The 16,713-nt window shown below is 40.0% G+C and overlaps 2 protein-coding genes across 7 annotated transcripts in view; one reads left to right on the top strand and one right to left on the bottom strand.

The window, feature by feature from the left end:
- LOC124144799 overlaps positions 1 to 10,118 on the top strand; it is a 46,326-nt gene extending 36,208 nt beyond the window's left edge. For all 6 annotated transcript variants that reach the window (XM_046514365.2, XM_046514362.2, XM_048389545.1 and 3 more), the window contains exon 2: positions 4,306 to 10,118. In XM_046514365.2, coding sequence (XP_046370321.2) covers positions 4,481 to 6,640 — 2,160 coding nt within the window. In that variant the 5' untranslated portion in view covers positions 4,306 to 4,480 and the 3' untranslated portion in view covers positions 6,641 to 10,118. The remainder of the gene's footprint in view (positions 1 to 4,305) is intronic.
- LOC124144800 (zinc finger CCCH-type with G patch domain-containing protein-like) overlaps positions 1 to 16,713 on the bottom strand; it is a 75,013-nt gene that overhangs the window by 42,687 nt on the left and 15,613 nt on the right. Inside the window, exon 10 of the mRNA XM_046514367.2 lies at positions 16,283 to 16,471. Within this exon, the coding sequence (XP_046370323.1) occupies positions 16,283 to 16,471 (189 nt within the window). The remainder of the gene's footprint in view (positions 1 to 16,282; positions 16,472 to 16,713) is intronic.

Raw genomic sequence — 16,713 nt, 5'->3', positions numbered from 1 at the left:
TTTAATTCACATTCATACACAGTTCAACGTGGAGCTTTTTATCAACTCATGAACAGTGACACAAGGTCATTTCAACCAGAAACTCAAGAAGAACATTCAAGTCAGGGGACGTGTGACATATGTATCATGGGTGACCTCTGTCTTTCATTTGATGATTTCAGATTATTTTATGATGGGCGTCTTGTGGTTCAAACGTGTCATATACTGTAGCCTCCATCAATCGACATTACAGAGCACAATAACCTAGCTTTCTAATACTCCTCCTATTACCCCCTATAGCTCCCCCACTTCTCTTCATCCCCGATACATAGTGAACAAAAAAGTTTGGGATCTTGAATATTTTTGTAGTGAAGACTCGCCACACAATTTCAAGATCTCCCCCCAAAAAATTCTTAAGTTTTTTTGTTCAGTATTTATGTAAAATAAAAGATAATTAAAAAAAAGGTTTCTTCATTACCTGATCCATGATTGGTTTTCTGGGGATCTTTGGAATTATCACAAGGTAAATGTAGTATTCATTGAATATCTGTATACCCGGTAAGTCAAAAGTAATTTTCATAAATCATTTGACCCCCGAAGATCCGGGTTAGAATATGTCTTCAGCAACCCATGCTTGTTGTAAAAGGTAGATTGTCTATATTATCTCCAGTATTGAAGATACATTATATAATTTGCATTGCAAATACATGAGTGAGTGAGTTGGGTGTAACGCCGCTTTTAACATTATTCCAGTTATATCACGGCATGTCTGCTTAATGTGGGAGAAAAGCCCGAAGTGATGCAGGTCTCAGACGTTTACCACTTCGGTGAAACCCACGAGCAAACCCACGGGTATGGTGCTGACAAACCTAGAAATGGGATGACCTGGGATTCGAACCCACAATCATAGGTTTCTGGCGTGCCCAAAGGACGCAACTCTGCACAGCGAATCACGGCGCCTTCGACGACTGGGCCACCCGTGCCCCCTGCAGATACATGAAGATAGATTAAAACTAAACAAAGTAGTTACATGTTATAGTGAAGGAGGTATGAACAAATGCTGCCACTTGTTGACATAATGACAGACTAGTAACATAGTTTCGCCCCATATCTCAAGCTCAAGGTCTTTCATGTCAGGGATCGGGTGGTCAGGCACCCTTAGGCATGCCAGAAACCTATGATTGTGGGTTCGAATCCCGGTTCGCCCTGATTATGTTCCTAGGTTTGTCAGTACCATACCCGTGCTCGTGGGTTTCACCGAAGTGGTAAACGTCTGAGACCTGCATCACTTCGGGCTTTCCTCCCACATTAAGCTGACACGCCTTGATATAACTGTAATACTGTTAAAAGCAGCGTTACACCCAACTCACTCACTCACTCATAACCATAGTTAATCTGTTATGGCCTATTTTGCTTTTCCAATCCATAAATCGAACCAAAATATGTTTGTTTACTGTTTTTCCAATAGAAATCAAGGGATATTGTATAATTGGGAACTCTGATTTGGAATGTAAAAGATTTCCTGCAAAAGGTGATTTTGAGTTTTGAGACGATCCCTCTCCACAGAATGTCAGAGCAATCCGGGCTAAACATTAACATTATTAAATAATAATGTCTGCATAGTGACAGTGTGCTCAGGAATGTTCCTCAACAAGCAGTTCTATACCTACAAGCATTGCGTTTATGTAGTATTCATTGAATATCTGTACAAGTTACAGCTACACACAATGATGAAAAGTGCTTAACATTTTTACCTTCCCCACTCTGGATAGACGCTCTATTACACTACACCATGAGTGAGTGAGTGAGTTGGGTTTAACGCCGCTTTTAACAGTATTCCAGTTATATCACGGTGTGTCAGCTTAATTTGGGAGGAAAGCCTGAAGTGATGCAGGTCTCAGACGTTTACCACTTCGGTGAAACCCACGAGCACGGGTATGGTGCTGACCAACCTAGAAACATAAACGGGGTGAACCGGGATTTGAACCCACAATCCTAGGCTTCTGGTGTGCCCAAGGGACGCAACTCTGCACAGTGAATCGCTGGGCCTCAGACAACGGCCACCAGTGCCCCCGTACTCAATATGAGGCAACATCTAACAACCAGATACTCATGTGAAAAAAATACTGGCAAACTGTTTGAATTAACAAGTTTCCAGAATAAGAATTATGGCTACATAGTCCTTTCCCTTTAAATAAATATATTCCCCAAAGTATGTTTGTTTGTTGTTTAATGCCGCACTCAGCATTATTCCAGCAATATTCATCAGTCAGCAAATAATCAAGTCTGGATCAGACAATTCAGGGATTGACATCATGAGCATCAATCTACACAACTGGGATACGATGACATGCATCAACCAAGTCAACAAGCCAGACCGCCCAATCCCTTTTAGTTGTCTTTTACGACAAACATAGTCACCTCTTACAGCAAGCTTTGGTTTCTGAAGACCTATTCTAACTCATCCAAAGTAAGAGCATAAGGATTCACTGAAAATATTCTTGATTATGTTTAAGTCATCAGTCTTAAGACCAGATAAGAATCATGTTTTCGTAAAGAGACTATACATCCGGTATGAGTCTGGTGTAGCTAGCGGCTGTGTTCTGCTGACCTTTACTTTGCATCCTCATTGTAAAGAAGCGCCTGCTTGTAAAGAATAACTATAGTGTGAAACATCTGCAATAAAACTGGGCTCCAGATAAATCTTTAGGCCATTGATTATTTTATTTACATGTTTTCTTTGGGAACTCAATATATTTGAACTCCCTTGGATCTAGTCTGGTTATTTTATAAAAAAATGACAACAGCCATACATGTCTCAGTTTCAGTAAGTGAGAACTAGCCCTATTCAGAGAATATTATACAAGCATGTGTGTCATATTGATTTTATGAAATGAGTATCAGAATTCTTGAATTTTCCGAGCGAGAGTGAGGATAATACATGAATTCTTACACGAGTTTCGTAAAATCAGTATGACACACATCTGAGTGTAATAATTCCTTTATTACCCATTATTTCTTAATCGTTTTGACCCCCTGTTTAGAAAAATGCACTGATCACGATCGCCGTCTAACAAAACCACATTGTTGAATGACATCAACAGCTATGACATCGTTTCTAGTGTGACGTCATCATAATAAGATTTGAATGATGTCAACAATGCCATCTGGGTGACGTAAACAATGCTCTGGTGTGCAGGAAGCGATGTTTGCACTAGTGTGCATATGGTTTTTATTAACTCAGTTATTTCTAACCCTATGGGTAATAAAACGCATTATTCACTGCAGCAGAGTTTATGTATGGGTGATGCCTGCACTTGAAATTCAAGTACCCAAGCTCAAAAGGCTACAATAGGGTAATAACATATAGTGTTATCATACTGTTGATTCTTAAGAAAAGTAATGTGTATTTGTACGCAAGCTACACAAAATTCATTGAGTTATGGTGATATATTTTGCATATTTTATGCAAATAAGCAGCTTATGTGGAGCTCTGAACATAACTGGCCAATAATAGTGTCTATCAATACCTGACAATACCTGTTAAAAGGGTTATATAATAGGCCATTAACTTTCTTGATAACACATCATGAAATTATATTTCCAGAGCTGGTTGATACACCCATCACAAACAGACAATTCATATTTGATGTGTCATGTGTGCACAGTATATGTTCTAGCTCTTAAATCTATCTGCTCATTTATGCTTAATTTGTATATTAATCCTTCACATATTTGAGCTAGATTTGACATGGAAAAAAACACTTGTTTCATATCTAATATTACAGGGAGGTAGGGTAGCTCAGTGGGAAGGGGGTAGATGTCTTTAGTTTGATTCCATCTTATGAGATGACAGAGGGGTGTGGGACATCCAAAAGACTGTTTAATACTGAGTGAGTGAGTTGCAACACACACATATTGCGATGTGGCTGAAATAATGTGACTTCAAATTAAAAAATTTAACTCACTCATTGGGGAGGAAGAGGGGATGGAAGAGAGGAGGAAAAGAGAGGGAGAGGAAGAGAAAGGGAGGAAGAGAGAGGGAGGAAGAGAAAAGGAGGGGACGAGAGAAGGGAGGAGGGGACGAGAGAGGGGAGGAAGGGAGAGGGGAGTAAGAGAAGGGAAAGAAGCAAGAGAGAGAGGAAGAGAGGGGGATGAAAAGTGAGGGGAGAGAGGGGAGAAAGAGAAGGGGAAGCAGGGGATACACACAGTGAAACAGAGGGTGAGTGTTGAGACTCTATGAATGAGACGAAGTTTAATTTCAGAAGACATCCAAATACCTTCTATAAACTGTATATATCTGCATCACTTTCTGTTTATTTTCAGGTACCACAACTAATGATGAGGTAGACAGACAAGAAAGAGACCACGGAAACTAAACACCCCAAGTACAGGGTGTTGTCTAACAATAACGTGTGATATCTTGGAGGAATCAAGAAACGATATTCAGTGACATGAGAGACTCCTGTAACGTGTGACATCTTGAAACAATCCAGAGAAGATGATGAACCCAAGCCAGCCCCCTATGACTCCGGTCTGCTGCCTCTGTCAGACAGTCTTCCAGGATCCAAAGGTTCTGCCCTGCCTTCATACCTTCTGTTCAACCTGCTTACAGAATCTTGTGACAGGAGAGCCGGGATCAGGGGAGATAACCTGTCCTACATGTGGGTGTCATGTGACTCTGCCTGTCAGAGGTGTGTCTGGATTGGTTACTAATATGCTTGTGAAGCGACTCGCAGATAATTACTTAAGTGAAATAATGAAAAGTCTCCATAATGACCACACAGAGACTTCCGAGCCAGACGAAGGGTTCGGGGAACAGTCGGAAGTCCATGTTGGTCACATGACTAGATCTGAGACCTGGCATGGACAAACAGATGCTGTTCCACAGACAATTGTTGGGCAGGCTAAGTCACTAAATGGAGACAAGCAGTCAGGACTTTCCACAGCAGTTTCAGATCAGTCAAGTCCTGGTGCTGGTGCTACACAAGAGGAAAAACATGAAATGAAGAAGGAGGCATGTCGAGTGACGGGCAAACTCATGTCCAAGCTGATGCACCTCCAGGGGGAGGCTCTGAGGATTACTTACTCTATTGACTCAGTCAACGAGGGGGTTCGTCAGTGGCAGGAGAGGAACATCGAGATCAAAGCCAGCATCATGGACAGGTCACGGATGCTGCAACATCTCATCAAGAGACACGAACAGAAGCTTTTAGCGGAGGTAGACAACCTGGAGAACCATGACCAGTTCCTCAATGAGGCTGACAGGACCAAAAATGAGCTGCGGATGAATCTGAAGCGTGTTCTTAACGGTGTGGAGTTCCTGAAACAGATGCAAAACTTTGGGCAGGATGAGGAGATTCTAGCAATGAAGGACTTTCTCCTGGGTGATCTGAAGATTTTGTGTGGTGTTGAAACCAACAAAAAAGAATATACCTTAAAGGTCCCAACAGTGACATCATATGAGAATCTTGATGATGAGTTTGGCAGTTTGATCCCGGTTGAGAAGAGATCTGTCGTGTTTGAGCCAGATGCTGGAGAAGGACTAGGTGACATGAAACTCACCCAGCTGGAGAAAGTCAAACAAATGGAGTTTACAAAAGCCTCAAGTACAAAACTGAGGCGAAGAAGAGCCAAGACACAGCAGATTCGCTTCTCTTCTCCGCAAGGGAGGGAACTGAGGTTCTCATCACCCCAGAGAAGAGCCACAAGGATCATCACCTCTGAGGACCGGGAGCTGGAAGTGGAGAAGACATCTCCAGAAGATGATCCCGAGAGCCCGGAGGACATGAAGGACCTTCAGGAGACTCTGAAACTGAGGAGGAAGGAGCTGTTGGAAGAGAAACACATGGAGGACAACATGGAGAACATCCATGATGTTCACTTGTTCAGTGCCCACAGACGACCCACCAGAGAGAAGAAGAGGAGAGTCCAATCCTTCAGTGGCAGGCCATCCTCCAGGACACGGCTGATGGAACAGGCTGCCAAAGGATTACAAGCTCCCAGTGAGGCTGAACAACCCGAGGGACACCAGGAGACAGCCACACTGGACAAAGCTGGAAGTATCGACAGCATAGAAGGGGAGATAACTGCAGGTCATGACGCGTCCAAGGAAACAACTCCAGCTGATGAAGAAATGACCATGAAGCTGAAATATCTCCGTGACAACTGGAGACGAAGAAGAGAGATCCTCAAATCCAGCGAGAGTTCACAGACATCATTCGAAAGAGCACCAGGAGATACAAGTCCTGTATCACCAGATTCTCCCAAATCACCTGAAGCTAAGGTAGGAACTGAGACCAAGTTCCAGATGTTCCGAGACCAGCTCAGCTCTATGAGACATCACATCGTACCAAGGGGCAACTCTCCTCCCCCAACCTCACCACACTACAGTCCATCTCGCAGGATGTCGGACAGTATGGCAGCTCGCAAAGGATCAACAGGCTCCATACCCGAAGTGTCTGGTGAGATAGATTTTTCATCCTCTCATAATACTCATGAGAACTCGGTTTATGACAGGCTTGATACAGAAGGGCAAGTTTTCAGTACATCAACATCCCCACCTACAAATGACAGCGGTCTGACACGTAATCGGCTGCAGCAACTCAGAGCCAATGCCAGGAAGAAGAGAGAGAGATGGAGGTCCCAAACACTGTCATAGAGAGGCACACAGGTGGTCAAGGGGAGGTTGTGTGTAACGTAAGAATACAATTGACCAAACAATTTCGACTTGTGTTACAGCATGATAAATCTGTGTACTGATGTAAAGTTTCATGACAGTTATACTAGATACTATTAATACCATTGTGTTGCATAACAGATGTATGCCAAGTATAAAATGTTTATATAACAGACATGATGTCAATACCCATACTCGATTATCCAGTGTATAAAATCTCCATTCTATTAAGATAAATACCCAAGAGGCCCATTCACAACCATTGTTTTGAGCCTGTTAGAAACAGGACTAACTGAGGTAGACTAACATCTAGTCTCTGAAATGTACATATTTTACCGAAAAAAACTGCTGTTAAATTAATTAATAAAAAGAAGCCTTAGGACTTTCTTCATTTTAAGATACTGATACAGCAGTAATCTAGACTTGCCAAACATTATAGACATGCATGGGCTGTATTGGATATCATGACTGACTACGATTGAGGTGGTGATGTCTCTTCCGAAATGAAGCTTTGGTTGTGAATGGGTCCAGGCTATCTAAAACAATAGCGGAGATGTAATACATGTAGAATACTAAACTTGCTCCTGTGTAATACAGTGAATAGTTCTGGTATCTGACAAGCGATATTTACGAGTTTCATAAAATTGGTATTACACGGGAGCGACTTTAGTATCTTATTTATTACTTAAAAAAATTTCAGTGTCGTTTGTGAATAGGCAGACTTCTATGCGATCCACAGTAATAAAATGGATAATCGAGAAAGGTGATAGGGGCAATATGGACATTATTGTACAAATAGGATAGAAACACGCATGTGCTATTCTGCATTCTTCAGCATGCTTAGTGTGACAATGGCTAGCTTGAATTGCAGAGAAACACTGGCACTACAAGATCTCATCACGTTAGTATTGTCTTGTCAGTGGCCATGGTTACGCATCAACCAAAGTTTATCACAAACAGTCGATCAGATGGCCTGGATACACTAACCTTCACTGTTCGTCATATTGTTTCATGGAATGTCAAATGTGCTTTAAAACTTGTGTGTACAAAATGAAAGTACAGTCGACTCTCGTTCAGAATCAAAGAATAATTTGTACAGAATCAAAGGATAATTTGTACAGAATCAAAGGATAATTTGTACAGAATCAAAGGATAATTTGTACAGAATCAAAGCAAAGGCACCATGGCAGGGGGAGGAAAGATGGGGTGTTTGGAGCTTCTTTTTTTGGAGACCATATATACACTACTCACCAGGCTCCAAAAAAGTGAAACAACACCCGATTCTCTCATATTACTACAAATAGTATGTCTTCTTTTGAGTAGTATATTTTCAGTCTGCAGCACGTTTTTGCTCTGAAAGGAGGTGCCAAGCACACTTTTTTACCCAAAACACATAATTTCTCAGAACATCCAGCAGGACAAGTGTTTTTGTGAGATCATTACAATTTGTTTTTTCCTATTTCGCTGTGTATTGCAAAGTCTTAATACCCAGCCATTTTGTTTTGGAAGAAAGGTTGGAAGCCAGAGTTGTAGAAATCCAGGTAAGCAAAAATAAAGGCTTGAAGCCTTCAATATGTTCCAGTTCCGCTGAACGTGAGTCGACTGTATGTAACACAAATTTTAACATGAGCTCAAACTATTGCAAAGGCTCAATTACTGTTATTGATTATGATGAAATACTGTTAAATGATGAAATATCTGTACATAAGTGTATATAAGCATGTCAACTTCTGCAATGATACATTTATGCATATTATTATATAGCAACATACACCAACATGATCTCTGCCATGAAGCCTAATAACCTGTTGTGGTTCCGAACTCTAACTCAGAACTTAGTACTCACTACCGCTAGACCAAAGACCTGAGGACATCCCATTACAGGTCATGACAGAACGACCTTTAGCGAACTTTTGACGTTAGCCAATCAGAAAGAAGCTCTCTCAAATTTAAGGCACAAGTTCCAAAATGGCGCCCTGCATTCCAGACTATGCTTTTAGATATATTTTGAAAAATTTCTCGATTCAAAATTTGAAAACCGAAAAAAGAAACTTGTGGAATGTCTGATGCCCAGATTGTATAGCAGTACTTCCCACGGGCTATGGAAAGAATTCCGTTTTAAATATTTATCCAACTGAAGTGAGAGATCGACAATGTCTAGCATTCAGAATCAGTCATACAGTCCGTAACTGTCATTTGGAATCCCTCATGTCAACCTTTTCGAGGTTGCATGATCAGAAAACACATTGGGACCTATACTTTTATATCTGTAAGTGACACTCAGATTGGTCAGATGATAGGTCATTCTGATGTGACCCGTAATGTCACATCAGAATCCTCAAGGGTGTCCTCAGATCTGTGCGCAGAAGTAATGAGCACTAAGATCTGGTTTTAATGAGATTGTTGTGGTCCCAATTACATGTAAATATTAGCACCGCCATTCAATCATTTCAATCATAATCATAAGAACATTAAACATATTAGTATGTTTCAGCTATTTTTTTGTATTAGACAAGCAAAATAATTGTATTGGTCAGTGTATATAGAATTGATGGAATTGATCAGGTAATTGAACCACAACACTTGGTGTTTTTAACTAGAACAACGTAATGTGCCTACTCCGTACATGTACATTGTAGCATAGATGCAGGTGAGTGGGTGATGTGAGGGCATTGTTTCACTGGCTTTAACAATTGCATAGCACCATATACAAGCTCCAGTGATTGTCTTTGAGGATGGTATTGTTAGGCCAGACTTTTCATGAAACTTGGTTTATGAATCTGCCGACTCCAAAAATTTGAAAAAGCAAATATGAAAAACGGTGTCTTTTTCATTCCAGCCAGAAAAGAATAATGTTAAAAAATTTACTGACACTATCAACATAAATGAATTATTTAAAATACCATAATTAAAACCTCATGAAAATGATACATCTTGAAAACTACTTTTGATATTTGTAATTTTTTTTCGACCTACCATACTGAATTGGGCCCAAATCTGTCAGCTCCTTGCATAAAAAAGAAATAGGAGTCTGGCCTTACCTTGTTGGTGTTCTGTATCCAAGCTGTTGGGTTTTCCTATGTTAGTGATGTTATTTTGTGTTTATTGCTGCTTTGAACAGTATTTCAGTGTGATCCTGGCATGTTAGCTTGATGTGGGAGGGCACTTACCTCTTGGTGGAAACACACCATTCCGGAGGTACGATAGATCAAGACTGATAATTGGCATAATCTGGACCCCTCTGTACAACATGTTGTCATGGTAACCAGATAAATAAAAAAGTTCCAAGATTCCTGAATAGCAAACAGCACCAGTCAAAACATTTATGCTGGGGGATATTTATCTGTCCCATATAAGCAGCCTATCTAATGATGTACAGATGAACAACTGGTCTGCTACCACCTAGGTGAAAAATATTGCATGTCTAAAGAATTTATGATAAGAGCCACATCTATCCCATCCCACCAACCCCAAAACGAAGGGTAGAATGATTCTACAGTGTTACTATAAGGGTATCGCTATTTTTCAGGGCATTATCATTTGCAGAAGTCTGAGGTCTTCCGTTAATTGCCCGACGAAGGAGTGCAGTTGAAAAGACCGAGGGCTTCTGCAAATAATTATGCCCTAAAAAATGGCGTTACCGTTATTATAGCTAAAATGGATAGAATTTGTTATCAAATATAAATAAACAACAATATCGGTTTTGAAACATTTACTGCAATCAACCGAAACGAATGTCACTGACCCACTTTTACAAATATGGAAACGTCACACGACAAACCAGATGATGTCATTATTGAACATCAATATGACATCACCTAACAACGGGCGTGATAATGGCCCGTCGTCAAGCAATATGAGGGCATTATCAAGTTACATTGGCCCGCTCATTAATGATAACATGCGGGCGGTTTGATGATAAGTCTATCCGTTCTAGCTATAATATGTAATAACTGTGTAGTGGGTCTTGGTTTCAAAATACCCAAAAGACTGGAGCAATGGGATTTACATCATGTTGCATACTCCAAGAAAATTGAAGTATCAATGAGAATGAATACATGAGATATAAAACGTCAGCACCAGAGAATAACCAGTCTCGATTATCAGTCGAAACAGATTCCATTGGGTATAAAAGGCAGAATAGTGGTCAAAATTATATGAGAGGATCACTGAAAGTCACCCACTACTGGGATAGCACCCACTACTCACCCAATTTGCATAAAAAGTAAGCGTTTGTTCAAATCAAAGGTAAACACACAAAAATGGATGACTTTAACATCCAAAAGTCTCTCTACTCTAAATGGCCATAGACTGCTGAACACAGTGGTTTGATCAATCACAGGGGTGTCATAAGTGTCTGGTTGTCGAGAAGACTTCAGACTATAAAACACTTCAGTTTATCTCATGTGGGTCATAAACAAGATGGAACATGCCATATTTCATTCTCTTCTGTTAATGGATAATTTAACTTGTTTACTATCAACAAATACCTGTGTGTACTAGCCAAATGAAAGAACAAGATCAGAGACGAAAATAACAGACTCAAAATGTCTAAGACATAAAGAAAGACAGATTACTACTGACTTTTCTACAATTGAGACACCACTGAGGGTGAACCGGAATTCAACCCCCGATATTCATAGGTTTCTAACTAATGGACGCACCTCTGCACAGAGAATTGTGGCACCCTAGACAATGGTTCCATGCACGATTTCAGTCACTTGGTTGACTGGCCCAGATTCCATTACCGTATTCTACATAATAACACCCCACTCTAATAAGTGCCCACGGCGATATTTGCTGATATATTGGCTTGTGAAGAAGCCCAATTTGCATCCCTTCCGATTGATCAATGTACACAAAACTTATTTATTCGGTATAATACGCACACGTGTGTTATATGCACCCTTATTTATGGGCAATTAAATTCTGGAAAAATATATCTGTCGTCCATAAACATTTCAGGCTGACAGCATAAACAACGAAATTTATCTTTCAACTATGTTTTTTTTCAGCAAAATAATATTCTAATAAGAGCACCCGATTTCTAATTTTGAGAGCGCCCCGGGCGCTTATTACATCGAATACGGTATTCACATGCTGCCGTGACATAGCTACAACAATGCTGACTGTTAGTTTTGTTTGTTTGTTTATTTGTTGTTTAAAGCTGCACTCAGCAATATTCCAGCTATATGACGGCGGTCTGTAAATAATCGAGTCTGAACCAGACAATCCAGTGATTGATATCATGAGCATAGATCCACACAATTGGGATACAATGACATGCATCAACCAAGTCAGCAAGCCTGACCACCTGATTCCGTTAGTCGCCTCTTTAGTCTTACCACAAGCATAGTCGCCTGTTACAGCAAGCATGGGTTGCTGAAGACCTATTCTACCCCGGATCTTCACGGGTCTGACTGTTAGTGTACAACATTCACTCACTCACTCAAACTGCTCAACGTACTTTACATCTATGTCCCTGATTAAAGTATGTGTGATAACAGGTCCTTGTATCACACGTTATGCATTTAAATTTACTCCCTCCATTGTGTGTACCCATTATGTATCACATAGTATCCCTCCAGATTGAGGACAAAATCCGTGGCATTATAAAGATCAATGATCAGTCCTTGAACAGTCCATTATAGACTATGGGGAAAAAAATGTTTAAATTCAGAGGAAGAATTCCAATAAATTCCGCAGCTGATTTCTAAAATTCAGCAAAATATTCTTCATTCTTGTGTTTTCAAACATACAAAAAACACTTTTGTTAAAACATGTTTCACTGTTTTGAAAGAAATTCCGAAACGAAAATCCATTTTTTGAAACATTAACACATCATGCATAGTTTGAGTAGAGGGCTATCACTTATCATAAAGCCTTCCAAATGCTTGAAATCCCACATGACACATCAGGCTCAAATATAACTGAATGTCATAAATAACCAAATTCATTCTCAATTTGTACTGAAGACTGCATTTATATTATTACTGTTGTTTAAGTTCTGGAGTCTCCAATCTTTGAAATCTGTCAGCATTTAATAAAGAAAGTTGTAATAGTGCATGGGTTCCACATAAATTGTAACTCTGAATACACGGGGGAATTCTGCCACTGTGGAATCTGAAATATTTAGATACAAGCTAGAATGTATTTCAGTAACGAGAAAGTATGGTTAGGATAATTACCACACTGGATACAGGATCTCTGGTATTAGCATACACAGTAGAGCTCATGCCTTAAAGCATCTTCCCGTGGCAAGGGAGTTAACTGACTTTAAAAGTCCAGTTTCCACCCTTGCCGAAGTAGGCTGGAATTCCTGGGCTTGATCGTAGCGCCACCAGTTGCTATTACCAGTTATGTCCCTTCTAAGCTTCTCCTGTGGACCAATTAGATTCCACCTCCCGTATCACAGTCAAGACGATATGATCGATAATCAAGATCTATGTTGTGATACAAGGAGTCTTACATCGCGAAGTGCATCAAATAACGTGAGCATATTGATTAAAAACATGGAAAGATTTTGAAAATAACTGTTGACAACAAGATGGCAGTGCACATGCTTTGCAAATCCTGCAATCGACCGAAAACTGCACAACAGTTGATGAATCGGATTTCGATTTCGTTCCGCGATTTTGATTGGACTGTGCATAGACTCTTTAGTCCAGGCAAAATGTAACTCCATAATACCAGCCTAGTTTGGCAAGGGTGGAAACTGGACTTTTATAGTCAGTTAACTCTCTTGCCTCGGAAAGATGGCCTTCAAAAGGGACTCTACGGTTTGGTGCCAATTTTTGGCCAAACATTGTAACACCATGTGTGAAACTGAAACATTGTAACACCACGTGTAAACTGAGACATTGTAACACCACATGTGAAATTGATACATTGTCTCTGTTTAACCTATGGACCTATGGTAATCATTAATCCATATAAACTGAAGAAAAGAAATTAGGGATCATGAATATTTTGGGGGATTTGTTTTTGTAGTGAAGACTAAGCCCACAATTTCATAAAAATATCCGAAAAAATATTTATAATTCCTAACTTTTTATGATCCCTAACATTTTTGGTTCAGTATACATAATAAAATATGAACAAACAGACAAAGTGGTGTTTAATGGACTTGAACTTAATTTGCTGGGTCTGTCAAATAGTCTGCGCCTAGTGTCCCTTTAAGCTGAACTTCACCATGACTGCAGTAGGCTCTGCTGGAACTACATAGCGCTCCCCAACCATGTTGATAGTGTAAAAGCCTGCCTCAGTATATGTACTGCATGTGTCATTTCTTCTCTTGTTATCTTCCTAAGTGTCTTTCATGATATCAGTCCTATTGAAGTCTAAGACAAGACAGTATTTTCATAATTTTCCTGGAAGAGGAATTCCCTTCCATTATATTATAACGATCAATATGCAAAGTTTCACGTTGTTATAAGACTAGTTCTATTGTTTGAAAAGACTAGTGTATTTTTATGTGTCTTTATGTTTTGTTAACATGTCTTTTTACATGAATTATGCTTTTCTTAATATGTTTTCTACTATGTTAATGAAAGAGTGAAAATTATATTATCTATGCTTCTACAAATAAAATATAAATTGTAAATTTGTTTGTTTCAATTGAACCTGGCTGGAGAAAGCTTTATGCTCAAACAAGCACTACACCAGCTCTATCATGGAAGTGAGTGTGTTCAGCTTATTGCTGCTTTTAACAGTATTTCATTTATATCCTGGGATCAGGTTAGCGTGACGTGGGAGGAAAGCCGAAATTCATGCAGGTTTTAGACATACAGTAGAACATGGATATAACGAACTAAAAGGGATCGGAGAAATCAATTCGTTACATACGTTGTTCGTTTTATCATGTTTATACGTTTTCGTCCACCATCTTGGCTAAAACAAAACACAATACACACATACGTTTATACATGTTTCCTCCCGCATCTACCGATTGATTTGCTGCTGATTGCGTACAGCCAGTTGTCAGTGACACTTGACACTGACACAAGTATGAGGTACTGGAGACCTACCCTGGTTTGGAATCCCAAAAGGGAGACAAGTATGGGGTACTGGAGCTCTACTCTGGCCTGGAATCCCCAAAGGGAGACAAGCATGGGATACTTGGTACCTATTCTGCTTGAGAATCCCGAGAGTGAGACAATCATAGGGTACTGGAGACAAATTCTGCTCCAGAATCCCGAGAGTGAGACAATCACAGGGTACTATGGACACATTCTTCTCCAGAATCCTGAGAGTGAGACAATCACAGGGTACTGGAGACATATTCTGCTCCAGAATCGCCACAGGGAGACAATCATAGGGTACTATGGACATATTCTGCCCCAGAATCCCGAGAGGGAGACAAGCAGGGTGTACTGGGGATAATTCCTGGAAGGCTAGAATGGTGCTGTCAAACCAAGAATCCTAATCAGGGCAAATACAATATTAGAACCCACCATCATAGTTTTCTGGCAAGCCTAAGGGATGCAAGATTTGTATGTGATGCCAGCCATTGTGAGATCACAGGGCTCCCCTTGGTATCAGTAAAACACACTGTGAAACAAATATGACTGTGTGTCAATCTAAAGCCAGGAAATACTACGGACAATGTTCTATGTTGATGCACTGGGATTTTAACATTTAAAACCTCTGGTCAATAGTGTTCCAAATTTAATTCCAGTGCTTTGATCATGTCTCAAAAACAACCAATAATCTAAAAAATGTTTTATGTTTTTCTATATCAAGAAACAGATGTCTTTGAGGGGTTTTAAGTACAAATCATGTCATGCTTTCATTTGATGCAAGAAGAAGGACATCCCATTTGATGCAGGGGTTCGTATGCTGGTCGCAGGTGTTAATATTTTAATACCTAATGTAAACACTTCAGCTATGTCAAACACTCAGTCTGGGAAAATATAAATTTGATAGAAACAAATAACTCCATTTATATTGAAAAGGAGCCTGCCCCAATGAGGTGGGAGGTTCAGTACCTGATCATAAACCTGTGGAAAATTCATTTAGGGCCTTACCATTACACTAAGGGATGGGAGGAAGGGAAGAAAGGGACTGGAGACAGACTATGTCCTGGTCTCCTATCAACACATCACCCAGCCTTCATGAACAGCACTGATGTGCCAGTAACACAGCACAATACATACTTCCAACTGAGCAAGAAGAGCGCAAAAGTTGTCTCCCCTTGTAACTCTCCGTATAACATCATTCAAAAACACTATAGTAAGTGTAAGGTCCATCTAAAATTTACTGCAACAGTCTTACACAAAACAACAATGAAATACTGATTAGCGCAACATAGAAATGTACTTTGTATCATAAAAGTGGCCAAATGCACTCCTTCGTGGTCCAATGTGTTTACACTATAAATAGCTGTTAGGCTGTAGTTATCCAAGCTACTTGATAAAACCGATTCCATAAACACAATGAAAGAAGGAAAAGAATATATGTTGCTATGTTCCTCAATTTACTGACTACCCGGGTAAATAAGATTTCGACCCCCATTTGTATCAATCTTCACTGACTTCACAGCAAGCAAATCTGCAAACAAAACACAATAAAGGCCATCACACAGGTTAGTGAAGCTCACATCGATTCTCCAGTCAGTTGTCCTACCTTTCTTTCCTCTAAGTTTCTTGTTGATGAAGTCAAACACATTTGGTGGCGTCTCCCTGACAACCGGAGTTCCTGCTGCTGCTTTCTTCTCCTCCTTGCGCTTCTTCCTCTTCAGTTTCTTGAGTGCGTCAAAGAGATCCTGATCTCCTGCAATCTCCTTCAGTTCCATGATCTTATCCAGGGACTTGCCTACAACACACAGACATGTCCTTCATCATATAATGGATTCTGTTATCGATGTGATACACATATCTGATAAACTTGGTATCAGGATCCAATAAACATGTATAACCAGAGAAGTGTATAACCAGGGAACATGTATGACCAGGAAATATTTATAACCAGGGAATATGTATAACCAGGGAACATGTATAACCAGGGAATATGTATTACCAGGGAACATGTATAACCAGGGAATATGTATAACCAGG

This window comes from Haliotis rufescens, unplaced genomic scaffold (genome assembly GCF_023055435.1).
Source record: "Haliotis rufescens isolate VD_foot unplaced genomic scaffold, xgHalRufe1.0.p SCAF_8, whole genome shotgun sequence".
Lineage (NCBI taxonomy): Eukaryota > Metazoa > Mollusca > Gastropoda > Lepetellida > Haliotidae > Haliotis > Haliotis rufescens.
Note: the sequence above shows the minus strand (reverse complement) of the source record. Positions and strands in the feature narration are given on the sequence as shown.